An 18,256-nucleotide genomic window follows, 5' to 3' on the forward strand; every position below is an offset into this window, starting at 1 on the left:
CCCAAGCACCAAGAAGACAGAGCATCACTTGCCCCAGAGCCCCTATCTATACCTTGTGGCTAATAGCCACTGATGGACCTCTGCTCCATATGCCTATCTAATTCCCTTTTGAAGCCGTCCATGCTTGTAGCCACCACCACCTCCTGTGGCAGTGAATTTGCCTTTTTCACTGCTAGAGCACACTGGATTGACACTTCCATTGAGCTGCAACCCCAAGATCTTTTCCCTCTCAGTCTCAGCAAGTTCAGACCCCATTAGCCTATACTTGAAGTTAGTATTTTTGTCCCATTGTGCAGTACCTTACACTTACCAACACTGAACGTCATTTGCCACATTGTCATCCAATCACTCAGTTGTGGAGGTCCTCTTGGAGCTCTTCATAGTTAGTCTTGGTTTTCACCATCTTGTATAAATTTGTGTCATGTTTAAACTCGGCCACTACACTACTCACCCATAGTTCCAGATCATTTATGAATAAATTAAATAGTACCAGCCCCAATACCAATCATTGCGGGACCCACTGCTGACTTTCCTCCATTGTGAGGTTGATTCCTGCTCTTTGCTTCCTGTCATTTAACTAATTTTTAATCCATAAGAGAACCCTTCCTCTTATCCCATGACTGCTAAGTTAACTCAGGAGTCTTTGGTGAGGTACCTTGTCAAAAGCCTTTTGAAAGTCCAAGTGTATAATGTCTACATGCTTGTTCATTTTCTCAAAGAACTCCAAAAGGTTGGTGAGTCAGGACTTCCCTTTGCAGAAGCCATGCTCATTTTCCTTCAGCAGGGTTTGTTCTACTATGTGCTCAATAATCCTGTCTTTGATGACAGTTTCTACTAATTAGCCTGGTACAGATGTTTGACTGACTGGCCTGTAATTTCCTGGTTTCCCCTTGGATCCTTTTAAAAATGGGTGTAACATCTGCTAATCTCCAGTTTTCTACAGTGACTGAATTTAGTCATGGGTTACATATACAGGTTAGTAGATCAACTATCTCACATTTGAGTTTCCTAAGAAATGTATGCCATCAGGACCTGGAGATTTATTGGTTTTTAATTTCCCCAATAGGTCTAGAACTCCATCTCTCGTCACCTCAATTTGACTCCCTTCCTGAAAATAGTGGCTGTAGTGATCCACATTTTCTACAGTGGACACAAAAGCAAAAAAATTTACTGAGCTTTTCTGGCATCTCTCCATCTTCTTTTAGCAATCCTTTTATTCATTGGTTATCCAGAGGCCCCACTGCTTCTCTGGTTGGTTTCCTGCTCTGGATATATGTTTTTAAAAATGTTTATTGTTTGTCTCTATGCTTTTAGCAACCCGGTCCTCAATATCTCTTTTTGCATGCATAATTATTGACTGAATTTTATTTTGCCAGAGCCTGTGGTCCCTCCTGTTCATTTCATTGGGGCAAACCTTCCACTTTTAAAAAGAAGCCTCTTTATTTTTTATAGCTTCTTATAGGCTTGATTCGGATTCCCCCCCCCCTTCTATAGCAGCCTGATTTAATATGGCTGCTATTTGTGAGGATAAAATAGAGCCACAGCTGCTTTGGGTCTCTTATTTGGAATTAAAAAGGTATATAAATATAACTAACAGAATGTAATTATTACTCATGACCAGTGCACAGTTGCACTTGTCTTAACATCTCCTGTGGGACAGAAGGGATCTAAATATAACTTAATGAAGTTGGAGACAGCTCTGCCCCCAAACCAGACTATCCCTACAGTTGGAGGGATGCTAAAACTATTGCCATGGGAATGTTACTAAAAAATTATAGGAGTTCCTGTTCATAGCTTATAGCAGCCACTAGGGTTGGGGAGCCTATAAACACAAAAGTGTCAAGCATCAAATGTATGAAATGTGCATGTCAGCCTCTTCATTGCCTGTAATTGAAAGAAGGTATTTATGGATCTTCTAGCAGACAAAGTGGAAGATGGAACTGGAGGGGGAACATCTTCAGGCTGCATCTAAAAGAAACTGGACTTTGGAGTCCCTAGATTTTACACGCTAGCTAGAGGTTGGTCTGAGGCAATGAATTTGAAGGCAGTGTTTCGAAGTGGTTAAAGTGTCAGGCTAAGACCTGGGTTCAAACCCCCACTAAGTCAAGAAGCTCACTGGCAGTGCCATCCTAATAGTTATCCCATTCTAAGTCACTTGAAGTCAGTGGGTTTAGAAGGGTATAACTCTGCTTAGGATGGCAATTGGGCCAGTTGCTGTCTCAGTTCAGCCTACCTCACAAGATTGTTTTGAGGATAAAATGTGGGGGGAAACCCATGTATATTGCTGTAAGTTTCTTGGGGAAAGGCCAGGGTAAAAACATAGAGTCAAGAAAGAAATGGATAATTCAGTTGTGTCTGCATGTGAGATTGCAGGAGATGTATGGCAACTGCAGGTGTAGTTACAGCACAGTTGTATTCTGTATGTTAGTGGAATTAGCCTAGTGGTCCATCAGAAGATCCTCCCCCTCAGTTGAGAAGCCCTGCTTTAAGGGCTAACTGACATACTCAAGATCCAGATGTTAATATCTCAGGATTCTTATCCTGAGAAAACTTTCTGTGTCTACACCAAAAATGAATCATGGGGCATTTCAACCATACACACCTCCATATTGACTCCTTTAGGTCACCCACGGCTCATAACTGTGAACTCCCTTACTAATGACAACAGTTTTGCTATTGTAGAGGTGTGATCCTTTGTCTAAGATTAAGGGGAGATTCTTGGTTTCAACTCTGATTCACATCCTTGAATGTGTCAGAGGCTGAAGTCAGTTCAAGGGCACCTGCATTGTAAATACTGTAACCAAAGAATAAGATCTGTTTTTGGTATTACCATTAAAAGAGACTGGTGTTCCACTTCTTCTAGCATTCAAAGCTGTTTAACATATTAAATTGTATCCTACCACCATTTTGCGGAGAGAGGAAAGATAATCTCATCTTTTGCATTACATCCCCAAAGCACCACAGCCTTTTGTCTACAAGAGCCACCCCCTTTCCCTATCAGTCCTTCTTCTGGGGGTCACAGAGGGTGGGTACCAGGCAGGGTAAGAGGAAGTCAGGGAAGGAGTCACTTCCACCAGCAGAATGGTGTCAAGAAAGAAACCATTATTATCAAAATACATAAAAACATAATAAAAATACAGTTTAAAACAGTTTAAAATGATTCAAAATCCTGAGGTGTGGATCGTCATCCATCAGTTACAGGTAAATAACATTCCCAGCTAGCATTGCCTCAGGGCCACACTAGGCATATCAGCATCCATGAGGACACCACTGCTATTTTGAAGTCATTTAAAAATTCCGCAAAGGCCCAAATGGCCACATCTCCCCCACAACTGTTTTGACACTTGAAAAGCTGCAGGGGAGGACAAGTGCTGCACTGTGGGCCTGATCAGGCCCTTGCAGCATTTTTAAATTATTTCAAAATTGTGTCGGTGGCCTCATGGTGGTCACAAGGATGCCATCATATCTAGTTTAGCCCTCAGCCTTCTCTGGATTAAGTTTCAGTTTGTTCACCCTCATCCGTTTTCCAGGCACTGATTCAGGGTTTGGCCTTTGTACATTCCACGGTTGGCAGTCTAAAATCTGTGTGTTTCAGAAGGGAGATCTGCACTGGAAACCAACAGTGCATGTCTTCTTTCCATAATCAACGTATTCATTACTTTTCTCACATCTAAAGTCACGAGTAACATCTGCGGCCCTGAAAGTATTATTGCTGTTATTCATGACATTTCTTTCATGTGTAGGAACTTGCTTTGGGGCCCTTTTTTCTGCATAGCACACAATTACAGATGCTTCATTCTTTAATAGGAGAAATGTCTGGTGGCTTCATTGCATCCATAGTGATTTCTTGTATTGCTATAACTCTTGTCAACCACAAACTAAAAACAGTCGAGTAAACTGGCAATGAAGTTTTGAATTAAATATGGTGATTCCATCACTTTTCTTTCTCTTTGGGTGGAATTTTTTACACTCCTAATGTCTTTGATTTATCTGTGTTTAAGCAGTCATATAGCTGACAGACCGAAGGAATGCAAGCATGCATTTTGCACATAAAAATATTTCCACTTGGCTACACATAATAATGGTCAAAGCAATGGTATTCCCAGTAGTTATGTATGGCTGCGAGAGTTGGACTATAAGGAAGGCCGAGCGCCGAAGAATAGATTCTTTTGAACTATGGTGCTGGAGAAGACTCTTGAGAGTCCCTTGGACTGCAAGAAGATCAAATCAGTCAATCCTAAAAGAAATCAACCCTGACTGTTCCCTGGAAGGCCAGATAATGAAACTGAAGCTCAAATACTTTGGCCACCAAATGAGAAGGGAGCACTCACTGGAGAAGACCCTGATGCTGGGAAAGATTGAAGGTCAAAGAAGACGGGGACGGCAAAGGATGAGATGGTTAGACAGTGTCATAGATGCAACGAACATGAAATTGAGCAAACTTCAGAGGACGGCGGAAGACAGGAAGGCCTGGCGTGATCTGGCATGGAGTTGCAAAGAGTCTCGGACTCGACTGTGCAACTGAACAACAACAAAAACACATAATTCTTACTTCTCTAGCCCTTCTGTGACATTGTCTGAATAACTGACACCGGTCACAAAAGAATGTATTATGCACTGCAATTTCAGTAATTGTTGACCCGCCAAATGACAAATGTAATGGTTGCGTCTAGGAAAGCCCTTGATGGATGGACTTTGGCAGGCACGTTGTCCTCATTGAATAAGCATCAGGCCTGCAGGGAGTTCATTGGTGCCATTTTCACAGTTCTGTATCCCATGATGTGTAGAACATTGAAGAGTAAATGTAGTATCAACACAGCTCTCAGGGTCAAGGAAATTGAAAATTGTGATATATCGCTTAATCTTCTGTGCTTATTGTTCAAATCCTTCTTCACTGCATCATTGCATTTTATACTATAAATATACAAATGTATTAATGACACCAGAGAAGTCAGTTTTGCAAAGCTTGTCAAAATATGCAGATAATCTGTCTTGGAATCTATCATTCCAGCCCGTAATTAATGGAGCTCCTTTTCCCACAAAGTCATTGATGCGTACCTCAGAATTTTTCTGCTATTTGTAACAATATTTGTTTGCAGGGACGCATTCTGAACTCTGTGAAATGAATCTGTTACATTTAGTGTTACTTTTTCCCCGTCTCCCATAATAGTAGAACGGGGGGGGGGGGCACTTGTGGATGTAAATAGGCATTCAAATTGGACTAAAGAGATAGTTCTTTGTGTAGCCAGTAATTTTAAATTGTATGATTCCCAGTTGGTGGACATAGTGATAAGCATTAGATGGCTTTAAAAGGGAATTAGATGGATTCACAGAAGCTAGGTCCATCAGTGCACTGGGAGGCACCATCAGGGGATGGCCTTAGCCTCCACCATTCACTAGCCCTCCAGGGCAACTGGTTGGTCACTGTGTGAAACAGGTACCAAGACTAGATGGACCACTGGTCTGATCTAGCAGGGCTCTTCCGTCCTTACCTTTTTTCTTTTGAATTGGCCGTGGTGCACATTGTTGCTATTATGTTTTTATTGTATATTTGCCCTTTTACAACAGGATTGGTGTGCCCCCCCCCCCGAATTGATTCTAGGGTTGTCAGCAATGCCTCAGAAAATGCTGGGTGATTTTGGGAGCATCTCTAGTTCCAGCTCCTGCCAACCTAGCAGTTCGAAAGCAAGAAATTGCAAGTAGATAAATAGGTACCACTTCGGTGGGGAGGTAACAGCGTTCCGTGCACCTTGGTGTTTAGTCATGCCGGCCACATGACCACGGAAACGTCTTCAGACAGTGCTGGCTCTTCGGCTTTGAAACGGAGATGAGCACCGCAACCCTAGAGTCGGATTTGACTGGCTTTCGAGCAAGGGAACCTTTTTAACTGGGGAGTATGTAGTTTGGAGATGATGTGACGTCACTTCCGGAGTGCTAGTTTGATGTACTGGTCAAAAGCAGCGGAATCTAATCTGGAGAACCGGGTTTGATTCCCCACTCCTCCTCATGTAGCCAGTTGGGTGACCTTGGGTCAGTCACAGTTCTCTCAGAGCTGTTCTCTCAAGAGCAGTTCTCTCAGAGTTCTCTCAGCCCTACCTACCTCACAGGGTGTCTGTTGTGGGGAGAGGAAGGGAAGGAGATTGTAAGCTGCTCTGAGACTCTGAGTGAAGGGCAGGGTAAAATCTAACTTTTCTTCTTCCAGGTGATGTTCCATGAATTCCCCTTAATCTTTATGGTTAAGATGATAGAGACATGTCAAAATTCCTAGCATGTTGCTATGGAGGCCATTTTCTGACCATTTATTTCTCCCGCTCCTCACTTTCTTGAGGGCATTTGATTGTGGCCAAAAGCAGGGGTTTGCCAGCCATGGGTGGGCAATCCTAATTGATTCTCTCTTTCCTCTGTGGATTATTAATGCATCTCAATATTATTAGTGTTGCTGTTATTAATGCATCTTAATAAACCTTTCCCCAGTGGACTCACTGTGGAAAGCTACAGAACAAGGTAAGGAAATAACTTACCACTGTGGCTTTCACTGTAACACTAGACTGTTTGTATGGCAGTGACATTAAAAGAAACATTTTTAAGTAAATGGATCAAACTTTATGCCTGCTGTAATACTTTTCATGTTAATAGTTGCAGTCAGAATTTGGTGCAGAAAACCTGATGTAGGAAATAACTCCTAAGATATTTCATGTACTGATTTATCAGTATACTGGGAGGCCCCCAAAGGGGAAAAAGTATTGATATTCACAGGAGGACTGGCTGGAAAGAAGAGCAGGCAGGCCCAGGCAAAACCTCTGTGGCTGAGCTGCAGGACTCTAGTATCAGGCAAATAAATCACTATGGCTCCGGTCACACGGAGCATTAGACACACTACAGAGACGGAAGATAGGTGGATTTTCCGGGCGCTATCAAACCGCAACATCTGGGAAGCGTAGAGCTCCTGTGGCTAACCTGAGGCTTCCTGCCGAAGATGCGCCGTAAAAAACTAGTACCTCCGAGGTACTAGTTTCCGGAAACCGTGGGGCAAGGGCGGGCATCTGATCACGTTTCCGGTTGTAGCTCGTGGCATCCGGTGCCCGCCCATGTCCCATCGCGAAAAGGTGTTTTTTTCCCCAAGTCTCCACAGGATGCACACAAGCACCCAACGGCGCATGCGCACGAAGAGGAAAGCAAAAGTTCCGTTGCTGCGCAGAATCGCACATGCCGTTGAACGCGAAACCAAAAGTTCCACTCCTCCGACCTTCAGCTTAAAAGAAAATAAATGACCCCGTTTGCCACGGTAGCGGCGGCTAGCCATTGCTGGTGGGATCGCGCCCCGCTGCTTCTTTGCCGCGCTGCAGGATTGTCATGTGATCGCCACCCTTGTTTACCCGCCAGCACCGAGGGAAGAACCCGTGGTGTGCCACCAGTGCGTCTGATTGCGTAATCGCGGATCAAACTGCGCTGGGGCAATTAGCCACGCCTTCCCCCCCCACGATATCCGGCCCGTGTGACCGGGGCCTATGTTAGCTGGGGCTTCCACACTGCCTAACTGCAAGAAAACTATTCCTAATATGGATTTAGTGCAGTCTTAGGCCTGGTTCACACACACCAAAGAATGAGGTTGGACTTCACCACTTCAGACTTAAGGTTGTGGATTTGAAGGTTAGATTTGAAGGATAGAGCAGATAGAGAAAGAAGTACTTTTCTCCCTTTCTCACAATACAAGTACTCGTGGGCACTCAATGAAATTGCTGAGTGGTCGGTTAGAACAAATAAAAGGAAGTACTTCTTCACCCAAATAGGGATTAGCACATGGAATTCACTGCCACAGGAGGTGGTGGTGGCTACCAGCATGGACGGCTTCAGGAGGGAATTAGATAAACATATGGAGCAGAGGTCCATCAGTGGCTATTAGCCACAAGGGATCGATAGGAACGCTCAGTCTGGGGCAAGTGATGCTCTGTATTCTTGGTGCTTGGGGGGGGGGCAACAGTGGGAGAGTTTCTAGTGTCCTGGCCCCACTGCTGGATCTCCTGATGGCACCTGGTATTTCTGGCCACTGTGTGACAGAGTGTTGGACTGGATGGGCCATTGGCCTGATCCAACATTGGCTTCTCTTCTGTTCTTATATTCTTATGAATATTCTTTCATGTAAAAAGAGTCCATACAAACAGAAAACTAGCAGAGCGAGGAGATTGTTAAAACTGTGGTGTTAGTTTTATTTTTGTTGTTAACGGCTTTGAATATTGTATATCGAAGTGGTTAATAAATAGAGCGGATGAATAAATTCTCTCCTGTACCCCCAGCCTCTGACATCCGCAAACACTCATTCAGACTCAGGATTATTATTTTTTTCCAGCGTGCAGCTGCCACAAAATGACCCCGTTAAATCTCTCCACATGGCAACTGTCGCTGCATAATTCATATGTAAGAGGGTGAATGTGTGAAACTGTTTATAACTGACACACTTCCTTCAGCGATGCCAGCCAGCGAGCAGTACCTTTCACTTGCTGGTATGCAAAAAGATGTCAGTAAAAATCAAGACAGCCGGTACCTGTCATTGTGTGTAGGTCTCTAAAGTGTGCAGCAGACTAACATCACACAGAGAAGGAGAAGCCAAGTGCACACATAGGTGCGTAAGCCAGAATTGTGGCGGAAAAGTTTAAATATTAAAAGGAAGGAAGTGTTTAGCAACCATTATGAGAGCAAAATGATGTTGTGATGTTTTCTTTCACTGTAGTTCCTTCTGAGGGAAGGATAGGGGAGCCAGGTCTCCCACTCTGGCTAGAGACATCCAGACAATTGCCTCCGTTATTTCTCGTGCAAAACCAGAAGTGCTGTCATAGCAATAGGGCAACACTCTAGGATTCACCCAAAACTCCATGGTTAAACGATGGAGTTTTGGGCAAATCCACTTAGAGCATTGCCCCAGTGTGATGACATCAGTTTTTTCACTGAAAGTGACCGCATGCAACAGCAAGATTCTGGTGTACCTGCCCCTCACCCCCATTCCTCCTGGCAGGCAGGCAGGCAGGCAGGCAGGCAGGCAGGCAGGCAGGCAGGCAGGCAGGCAGGAAGGAAGGAAGGAAGGAAGGAAGCTTTATCCATCACTTCTTTCTCACCTGCACCAGTTCCTCAATAGAAATCATCCCTAGAGTGTATCCTTGTAACCTTTCCCCCTTCTATAGCTTATAGCTCAGAGGAAGAGGATTCCTATGAATATAATCTACTCTGTGGAGGGATAGAGTATACATGGGGAACCTGTGCACTGAAGGAAGTGCTAATCCACATTTGTCTCCCTCACCCAATGATATCTAATTTTAAGGAAAATGTCAAGAAAAATATATGAAATGTAATTTGAACATCCATTAGGTACAATCAGGGTTCTTTTTGTAGCAGGAACTCCTTTACATATTAGGTGACACACCCCTAATGTAGCCAATCCTCCAAGAGCTTACAGAGCTCTTCTTACAGGGGATACTGTAAGCTCTTGGAGCACTGGCTACATTAGGGGCTGAAGAATCTGGGAGGTTTCTGTCTAGGAAAGGACACTTAAGGTAGGCACCCAGAACTTTTGAATTTAGAAAAGTGATGACTAAGAAGGGACATGATAAGAGGTTTATAAAATTATGCATGCTATGCAGAGAGCTGACAAAGAACTTTTTCTCCTTCTCCCAAAATAGTGGAACTCGGGGGCATCCAATGAATCTGGTGGGCAGTAGATTTAGGACAGAAAAAATGAATAACTTCTTTACACAGAGAGTGATTAAAATGTGGAATTCACTGCCAAGAGGATGTAGCGATGTCCACGGGCATAGCTTTAAAATGAAATTTGACAGATTCATGGACAATAGGTCTCTATCAGTGGCCACTAGCCATGGTGACTAAACAGAACAAGTGCCAGGAGGCAACATCAGGGGAAAGCCTTAATCCCAATGTCCTGTTGTTGGCCCTCCATAGTACCTGGTTGGCTACTGTGTGAGACAGGATGCTGGACTAGAAGGACCACTGATCTGATCCAACAGGGCTCTTCTTATGTTCTTATGACATGGTAGAGTGTTGGCTATCTCTCAGAGTAAAAGCAAGGCAGCCACATGTGTGTATTTAGTTTAAGAAAACTAAGAAAAAAATATAGGAAGGCTTACTTGGTAGAGAAAAATAACAACATCCTGACTAACTAGTTCTAAACTCCATCTTGCCTACTTGGTGGTTTAACCTCGTGTGTGCGTGAGAACAAAGGTGATAGAAAGTTTCCCCAAACTTTCTGAGTACATGACAAAATACATGTAGCACCCCAATAAAATTGATCATACAATCCCATTTCATTAGGAATATCACCACCTTTTCTCTGGCGGGAAATGTGTGCCTGAGAACCAGGGCTTTTTTTGTAGAAAAAGCCCAGCAGGAACTAATTAGCATAATAGCCCACACCCCCGACAGTGCAGCTCATTAGCATATTAGGCCCCACCACCATACCTTCCCTTGGCTTGCCCGGCCCCCACAGCTGCAGGGCGCCCAGGCAAGCCGGCCCTTGGACAGGCTGGGGAAGGCTCCCCGATCCTTCCAGGGCTCCCCCGGCCCCCCGCCTCGGAGTGTAGCCACACACAGAGAGGTTTTGGCTATAGTGGGCATGGCCAACTCTGAAGCCAGCCGGAACTCCGTTCCTGTGCGTTCCTGCCCAGAAATAGCCCTGCTGAGAACTAATTGGTCCTAAGCTAACTAGCTAAGAACTGGTCCTAAGCTAACTAGCTAAGAATTAGCATACATAAACAAACAGGTTAACTGTTTCATGACTGAAGGGAGTGAACTTGCAATACCCCAACACAGAGGTTTATAAAATTATGTATGTAGTGGAGAAAGGGGATAGAGAGAGCTTTTTCTCCCTTTCCCATAGTACTCAGGAACACCCAATACAGTTGATGGGCAATGGGTTCAGGACAAAAGGAAATACTTTCTTACTCCACGTGGAATTCACTTTACTTCCAGTGGGTGTAGTGATGGCCATGAGTGGATGTGTATTTTTAAAAGATTCATGGAGGACAGCAGTGGCTACTAGTCATGGCAAGCTAGATTGGATTCCGGTAGCACCTTAGAGATGAACCAGATGTTCAGGGTATCAACTTTTGAGAGTCAAAGCTGCCTCCAATCCAAATCTTACTCTTCTCCTGCAGACCAACGTGTCTACTCTCTGAAATTAGCCATGGTGAGTTAAGGGACTCTCCATATACAGGGGCAGCAGCGCTAGGACGGAAGGAGGCCTTGGCCTCTGTTCCGTGTTGGCTGACCCTCCAGGGCAGCTGGTTGGCCACTACGAAACATGATGCTGGACTAGATAGATCACCGGTATGAACCAGAAGGGCTGTTCTGATATTAAGACTGTAATTCAAATGAGCTCATTTTCTGTGAAAGGAATGGAGTGCAGCTTCACACTAACCATTCTGTATGTGTGAAAAAGAAGGATGTCTTCCTCTCCTTATTTTTTAGCCTTTAAGAAGAACAAGCCCTTTGCAGCCTTTCCAGACCTCTGGTTGACTTAATTTCCTTTTTTTTATTTCCATACTGACAGACAGTGGAAATAAATAGGCGAGAAGGTTTTGTCCACCGCTGGGAGGTTTCTGTTTGTTTGGGTTTTCACTTTATTGAGCAGCTAATTAGCCAGTTGTCAAGTGTCTCTGTGCCCTGTCCAAAGTACAACAGAGGCTTATAAAAAGCCTGTGCATGTATGCTATTGACGCTCGGAATCTTTTTTTTTTAAATAGCCCGACATGTAAATGTGAGTATGATTTTTCTTTACCTAAACAAAAGGATGAAAGGGACTCTTCATCATTGTGATGCAAACGTTGTCAGCGTCCTCTACAAGAGGATATGAAAATGAATGAAAATAATTACACTAATAGGTTTGAGTAGGGGAGGATTTGCTGATGGTTTATTGCTATGAAAGGAAGGTCAGATCCCCATTTCCCTTGAGTGGTAGAATGTGGGGGGGGGACAGCTGTTTAGGTGGTCGGGTTCCTTTTCATGAGAGAACACTGGAGTGTTACCTTGCAATATATGTCCTTTTGGTGATGGAAAGCGCCATCAAGTTGCAGCCAACTTATGGTGTGCTTCATTTTCAAGGCAAGAGACGTTCACAGGTGGTTTGCCATTGCCTGTCTTTTTGTGACAACCCTGGACTTGCTTGGGGGTCTCCCATCCAAGAACTAACAAGGGCCAACCCTGCTTAGCTTCTGAGATCTGTCGAGATTGGCTAACCTGGGCCATCCATATCAGGACAGATATATTTCTTTACTAACATACAAACAGAGCCAACTGAAGCAAGGATATCCTAAACCAGACAATACAATTACAGCCCTTCATCAGATGTCAAATGGCAACACTCATAGTTTCTGCACATCTCATTTTTGTCACTTGTGTGCCTGTACTATATGTTTTTTCCCCTTTTCTGTGTGTGTTTTGCTCCCTCTAGTGGTCACTTTGATATTTCATTGCTGTATCTCTGCTAAAGTGCTTGGAAATAAGCCAGTGAATAGGGCCTGCGTGATGTGGTCCATGGGATCGCGAAGAGTCAGACTCGACTGTGCGACTGAACAACAACATTGATAAAATATCAAAGTGACCACTAGAGGGAGCAAAACACATGCCGAAAAGAACCCCCCCATGCAATACAGCTACACGTGACAAAATAACGCATACAGAAAAGCCCAAGTCCAACTAGATACTCACCGTTCTCAAAATCTCTGCTTTTCTTCCAGATCAAGATGCTATTGTCATTTCTCTGCCCTTCCCATTAGCCCAAGGCTTAAAGCTGAAGCATTACAGGAGCTTGTAAATGAATGTGCAGTCTTTAAGGAACAGTAACATCTCTTTACTGAGCCAATGAGTACCCATCAGTTACCACTAGAAAGGCCCACGTGCAAACATAAGCAAAGTTACACGTTTCCTAACTGAAGTGAATGGGCCTAGAATGGTGTAACTCTGTTTAGGATTACACTGACAGTCACAAGACTTGCAAAAAGCATAAACATTACAATATTATACAGTCTGCTGTACTTATGCCTCTGGTGTTTCAGCAGTGGGTGCCAACCAATTGTGTATAGAAAAGTGGGAACAAATGTTCCTTTGGTAATAAGAAAGCTTAGTGGATACTGATCACGTTGGTTTTACTATTTGAATATAATGCCCCTATCAAGATGGAAAACAACCAAGGTACAAAAGACAGGAGCACCCACATTCAGTAGCATCAATAGAGACAGACACCAAAAGTGACAGACGTAGACTTTTCAAATAAAGCCAAGCATAAAGAAAACCTGCAGTACCACCTATCTATATATCTAATAGCCAAGTTGCCCCTGGAGTGCGAATCGCTAAATCAGCGCTCCGGGGGCACGTGTGCACAAAAATGCTAAAAGTAGAAAACAATTTCGGGGGGATGTTTAAATCCCCCCGAAAGTGCCGTTCCGTGCGCATGCGCACGGAACGCTCTGTAGCTGACCTCGCCGCCGCCGCCGAGCCCGGCAAAGGGGGGGGGATGACCGGCCTCTCCGCCGCCGCCCCTCTCCGCCGCTACCGCCTCCTCGGGGAGATCAAGTGGGGGGGATGGAGGAGACGCGAGTATCACGGGTCCCCGTCTTGTTCCTTTATAATAAACAATTGGACTGGTTGAGTACAGAATTTAAAAGCATCATTCAAAAGAATGCACTGGGGTAATAACATCTACTATACTGGACTTAGTATCTACCCTCATGTGGACATCTTTGTCATGGTGATGTGGGAATGCTTGAGGGGAAGAAAGCAGGCAAAGACGTGGAGTAAATTTGTTTAGCAATTCTTAGGTAAAGGGACTGAGATAGACTGTACTAAAAAAAGGTTACTTAATGCATAGCTGGCATGGGGGGGAAGGAGGAGGAGGTGTTAGACAAAGGAGTGGCCTTTGGGCAGAACTCTAGGAAATAAAGGGATTTGGCTTAATTATGCTCTCCTGTTGAGCCATAAAATCTAAGAGAAAGAGTAACCATCCTTAATCAAAAGGGATATAATACCTTTTATTAGGCCCCACCAAACTATCACAAAATATTGTGTAAGCCTTTGAGTTTTCTAGAACTCTTCATCAGGCTGGATGTTAAAAGGGGGGGGGGGATATTTCAGCCTTTCTTATCAGGGTCTTTTCACACAGAGGTATTCCTGATGTTTGGTTGCTGATTTGCAGTGGCTTTTCTTTCAGCTTTCTGATGTCCATTTGTTGCCCTTTCATGATTTCTTGGTTGTTTCGCCATGCTTTTTCACATCAGATCAAAGCTGGTTTGTGAAAGCTCAGAGAAACAGAAAGTGGAAAAACAGCAAATGGAATTAAGGTTGTGAGGAACCTCAGAAACACTGCAGGTGAGCACTCAAACTACAGGAAAACCTCCCTGTGAAAAGACCCTTATTATACTTGCTGTTGCTTCCCAGCAAGCCGAAGGACTACAGTTTTAAACTAAGAACATAAGAAAAGCCACGTTTAATCAGACCAGTGATCTGTCTAGTTCAGAGAAGGTGTTCCAGCCCCTTAATCATTTTGGTTGCCCCCTTCTGCACTTTTTCCAAATCACAGTATCTTTTTTTGAGATGCAGCAAACCACAACTATATATACTGTATTCAAAATGAGGCCACATCACAGATCTGTGCAAAGGCGCTATGATATTGGCTGTTTTATTTTCAGTCCCTTTCCTAATAATCCCCGACATCAAGTTTGCCTTTTTTACCGCTTCCACACACTGAGTTGACATTTAATTGAGTGGTCCACTACAACATCCAGATTCCTTTCCCTGTCAGTCAGTATCCAAACTTCTATTCTCCATGCTCAGGCCTCTTTATTGTATCACTTTTCAGAGAAAATGTATTTTGTGGACAAGAATGGCACACTCTGTAGAGATGAGATCTGAGAGGATTTGAGATTTTAAAAACTGCAGCAAGCACAGCTGGTGCAACTGAGGCCTTTTAGGTCAGTGAGTCAGTGTACACAGCAGGTGGACCGGAGTAGTAGGTTCACATCAGCAAACATGTTCCCTGAGGTACTTGAGTTGTGTAAAGCTTTAAAGTTTAAAACCTTGAGTTGGGCCGGAAAATTAATTAGCAATAGGCTCTTCCCTACAGTTGTTCATACCACAACAAATTCACTCAGGGTGTCACAGGACTCTTGGAATTCTCTGATGCAACAGGCTACAATCTGGGGTAAATTATTTTTAGACTGTATCTCAGACAGGTCCATTTTCAAGATATTTTGTCACCACAAATATGACAGCTTTGCCACCTTCCTCCACTGTTAGTTCCTGAAAAACAAAACATGGGTTCATAAAGAATAAGCTACAGTTTACTGTGTTATAAAGTAATTTGTTAGTATCTTGATAGCACGAGTATATCAGCCCAAGAACATTTTGTGAGTTCCCAGGGGATCTGAGATCTTTAATAAGCATCTCCTTGAATCATACACCACCACTACAACAGGCCAGCTTTCTAGATCTTCTGTGTCTTGAAACATACTGCAATATTGGTTATTTTTATGTGACCTTTTCCCCTACTTTTGTCTTCCAGGTTTTGGTATGACCACACCAGCCACCATTGCGGGCAAGCTTTTCCTCATATTTTATGGCCTAGTAGGTTGTGCGGGGACCATTTTGTTCTTCAACCTGTTCCTGGAGCGCTTGATCACCATCATAGCATATGTCATGAAGTCCTGCCATGAGAGACAACTAAGAAGGAAGGGAGTCCTTCCGCAAGACACCCGGCAAACCTCTGGAAACCCTGAAGTAGACAGCTTAGCAGGGTGGAAACCATCCGTGTACTATGTCATGCTTATCTTGTGCCTCGCATCCCTCATCATTTCCTGTTGTGCCTCTGCTATGTACACACCGATTGAAGGGTGGAGTTACTTTGATTCCCTTTATTTTTGCTTCGTTGCCTTCAGCACTATTGGTTTTGGTGATCTGGTTAGTAGCCAGAATGCCCAGTATGATAGCCAGGGCCTTTACCGATTTGGCAATTTCATCTTCATACTCATGGGGGTATGCTGCATCTATTCCTTGTTCAACGTGATCTCCATTGTCATCAAACAGTCCATCAACTGGATACTAAAGAAACTGGAATGCAAGTTCTGCCAGAGATGCCAAAGAAAACTATTTAGGTCGCGAAGGAATGCTGTCGTGCCGGGGACAGTTCCGAGCCAGCGCAACGTGTCCATTGAGTCTGACGGTGTCATCGAGAGTGACACAGATGGGCGCAGAATGTCTGGCGAGATGATCTCCATGAAAGACCTCTTAACTTCCAACAAAGTGTCACTAGCCATCATGCAGAAACAGTTGTCCGACACGGCTAATGGCTGCCCGAGACAAATGACCTCTGTTTCTAGACAAAACGGATTTGCTGGTGGCGTTGGTGCTTTGGGGATTATGAATAACAGGCTGGCAGAAACGAGTACAGATAGGTAAACGGCAATACTTGGGAACACATCAGCAAGAAGAGGATAAGTGGGGATCAGAAGTTATCACAGGGTCAGAACTAACAGAGCAGGACTAACAGAGGTAGTGCAGTCATTATTGCCAGTCAATATGGATTTGCACTAAACCACCTGTCTGCACTTGTCTTGCAGCCCTTGAGAAAGAAGTTTCCTGTGCTGTAATGTTACATAATCACACCTATATGCTTCTGCATTTAAGTTCAGATCTGAGTGTGGAGAAAGTCACTGAGCTGGGAAAAACCATGAGAAGCTAACGCTAATTTTACTGTTACTGACAAACCAGTTGTGTAAGATGATATGCTTATAGTCGTTGATCCGATCTAGTGTAAAGGGTAGCATTGCAGTCAATATGAAAAAGCTCATCTCCTTATACAAATACTGGGATCAAACTCTTCTCTAGCAGCCACTGTTATTGGATCTTGACCTAGTTCCTTCATTCAATTGGCTGCTTACCCAACTTCATTATTTGAGCTGCTTATCATCCCACCAGCCCTAGATTGCACTACAGACCCCTGCTAACACTAATAAGAAGTTTTGTGAAGCAGCCTGGCCTCCCATTGGCCAAGCGCCGGATACCTCTTTGGAGGATGTTTGCAGTGTGTCAAAACAGGACCAGGCTGCTGGATTCTCTGTGGTGATTCATTTTGCATTCAATTGATATTTCCTTTTCTCTTATATGTCGCATTTTTTAAAAAAAAAATCATCAAAACCTAAAATTAAGCCATTATATCTTGGGCACAAAAGAACAAGCAATTGATTATCCTTAATTTATAACAGTGAGAAACAATGTCTCTTTAAGCTTTGTTTTCCAAATAATATGCCTAGAAATTATATGTTTCCCAAAGTGGAAAAAATTAATATAGTGTTTCCGCTGCAGAGAAAACAGTACTCCGGGATGGTAAGCTCAGAAGATGGCCACACAAACCAGCAGAGGATAGTTATTCACACGGGTGGGCCAGACTTAAATAGCCATTTGGATTTAGGCTCAGAAGTGAGTGATGTTAAGCTGCTGGATCCCCAAGTGAATACCCTACCTGGGTAGTGTTCATCTGCATGATCAAAAGCCCTTGTGCATTGGGGGTAGATCAGTACTCCTCTCCCCCCCATCTTCTCGCTTCCCCTTGTCTTTCTGCACGCATCAGAATTCTGCATTGTGCTGCATGGGTGGAAGACACAGCAGATCTGCATGCAGCGGCATCCCCTTTGGGTTTGCATATGGATTCATGAAGCTGCCTTATATGGTATTGGACCACCGGACTGACAGCAACTCTCCAGGATCCCAAACAAAGCTATTTCCCCTTTTTTTAGGCGGAGATGCCAGTGATTGAACCTGCAAACGTCTGCTTGCAAAGCACGCATCATTGAGTTATGGCCCCTTCTCAGGAGTAAAGCTGAGAGATAGAGGCTTGCCTCAAGCTATCTAGTGAATTTATGGCAGAAGTGAGATTTGAACGGAAGGCGTCTTGGGTCACAGCTCAGTCTCTTTGCCCCCACACTACAGTAGTTCTTGGTGCATGTACAAAACCTTTGTTTCCACACATGAGAACAAGACAAAGCACATGTGTTTGGTAAAGTTCTGCTGTCAGACACCCAAGTATAAATTCAAATTTAAATTGGGCATCCCAGCTTTAAAACTGCAGTGAATACGAATACATCATTTTGAAAGCTGGAAGTATATTTATCATCACCCACGTTAATAGATCCCTGAGGAAAGGCTGCTATCTGAAACATAGTCCAAAAAAATGTACAGTAAAACAACCATCATTTTGAAAGCT

General features: G+C 43.8%; 1 protein-coding gene across 1 annotated transcript in view; it reads left to right on the forward strand.

Annotated features, from left to right (window-relative positions):
• KCNK13 (potassium channel, two pore domain subfamily K, member 13) overlaps positions 1-16,452 on the forward strand; it is a 77,859-nt gene extending 61,407 nt beyond the window's left edge. The window contains exon 2 of the mRNA XM_015423261.1: positions 15,560-16,452. Coding sequence (XP_015278747.1) covers positions 15,560-16,452 — 893 coding nt within the window. The remainder of the gene's footprint in view (positions 1-15,559) is intronic.
• Positions 16,453-18,256: the final 1,804 nt, after the last annotated feature.

The sequence above is a fragment of the Gekko japonicus genome, unplaced genomic scaffold, assembly GCF_001447785.1.
Source record: "Gekko japonicus isolate JY-2015 unplaced genomic scaffold, Gekko_japonicus_V1.1 scaffold952, whole genome shotgun sequence".
Classification (NCBI taxonomy): domain Eukaryota; kingdom Metazoa; phylum Chordata; class Lepidosauria; order Squamata; family Gekkonidae; genus Gekko; species Gekko japonicus.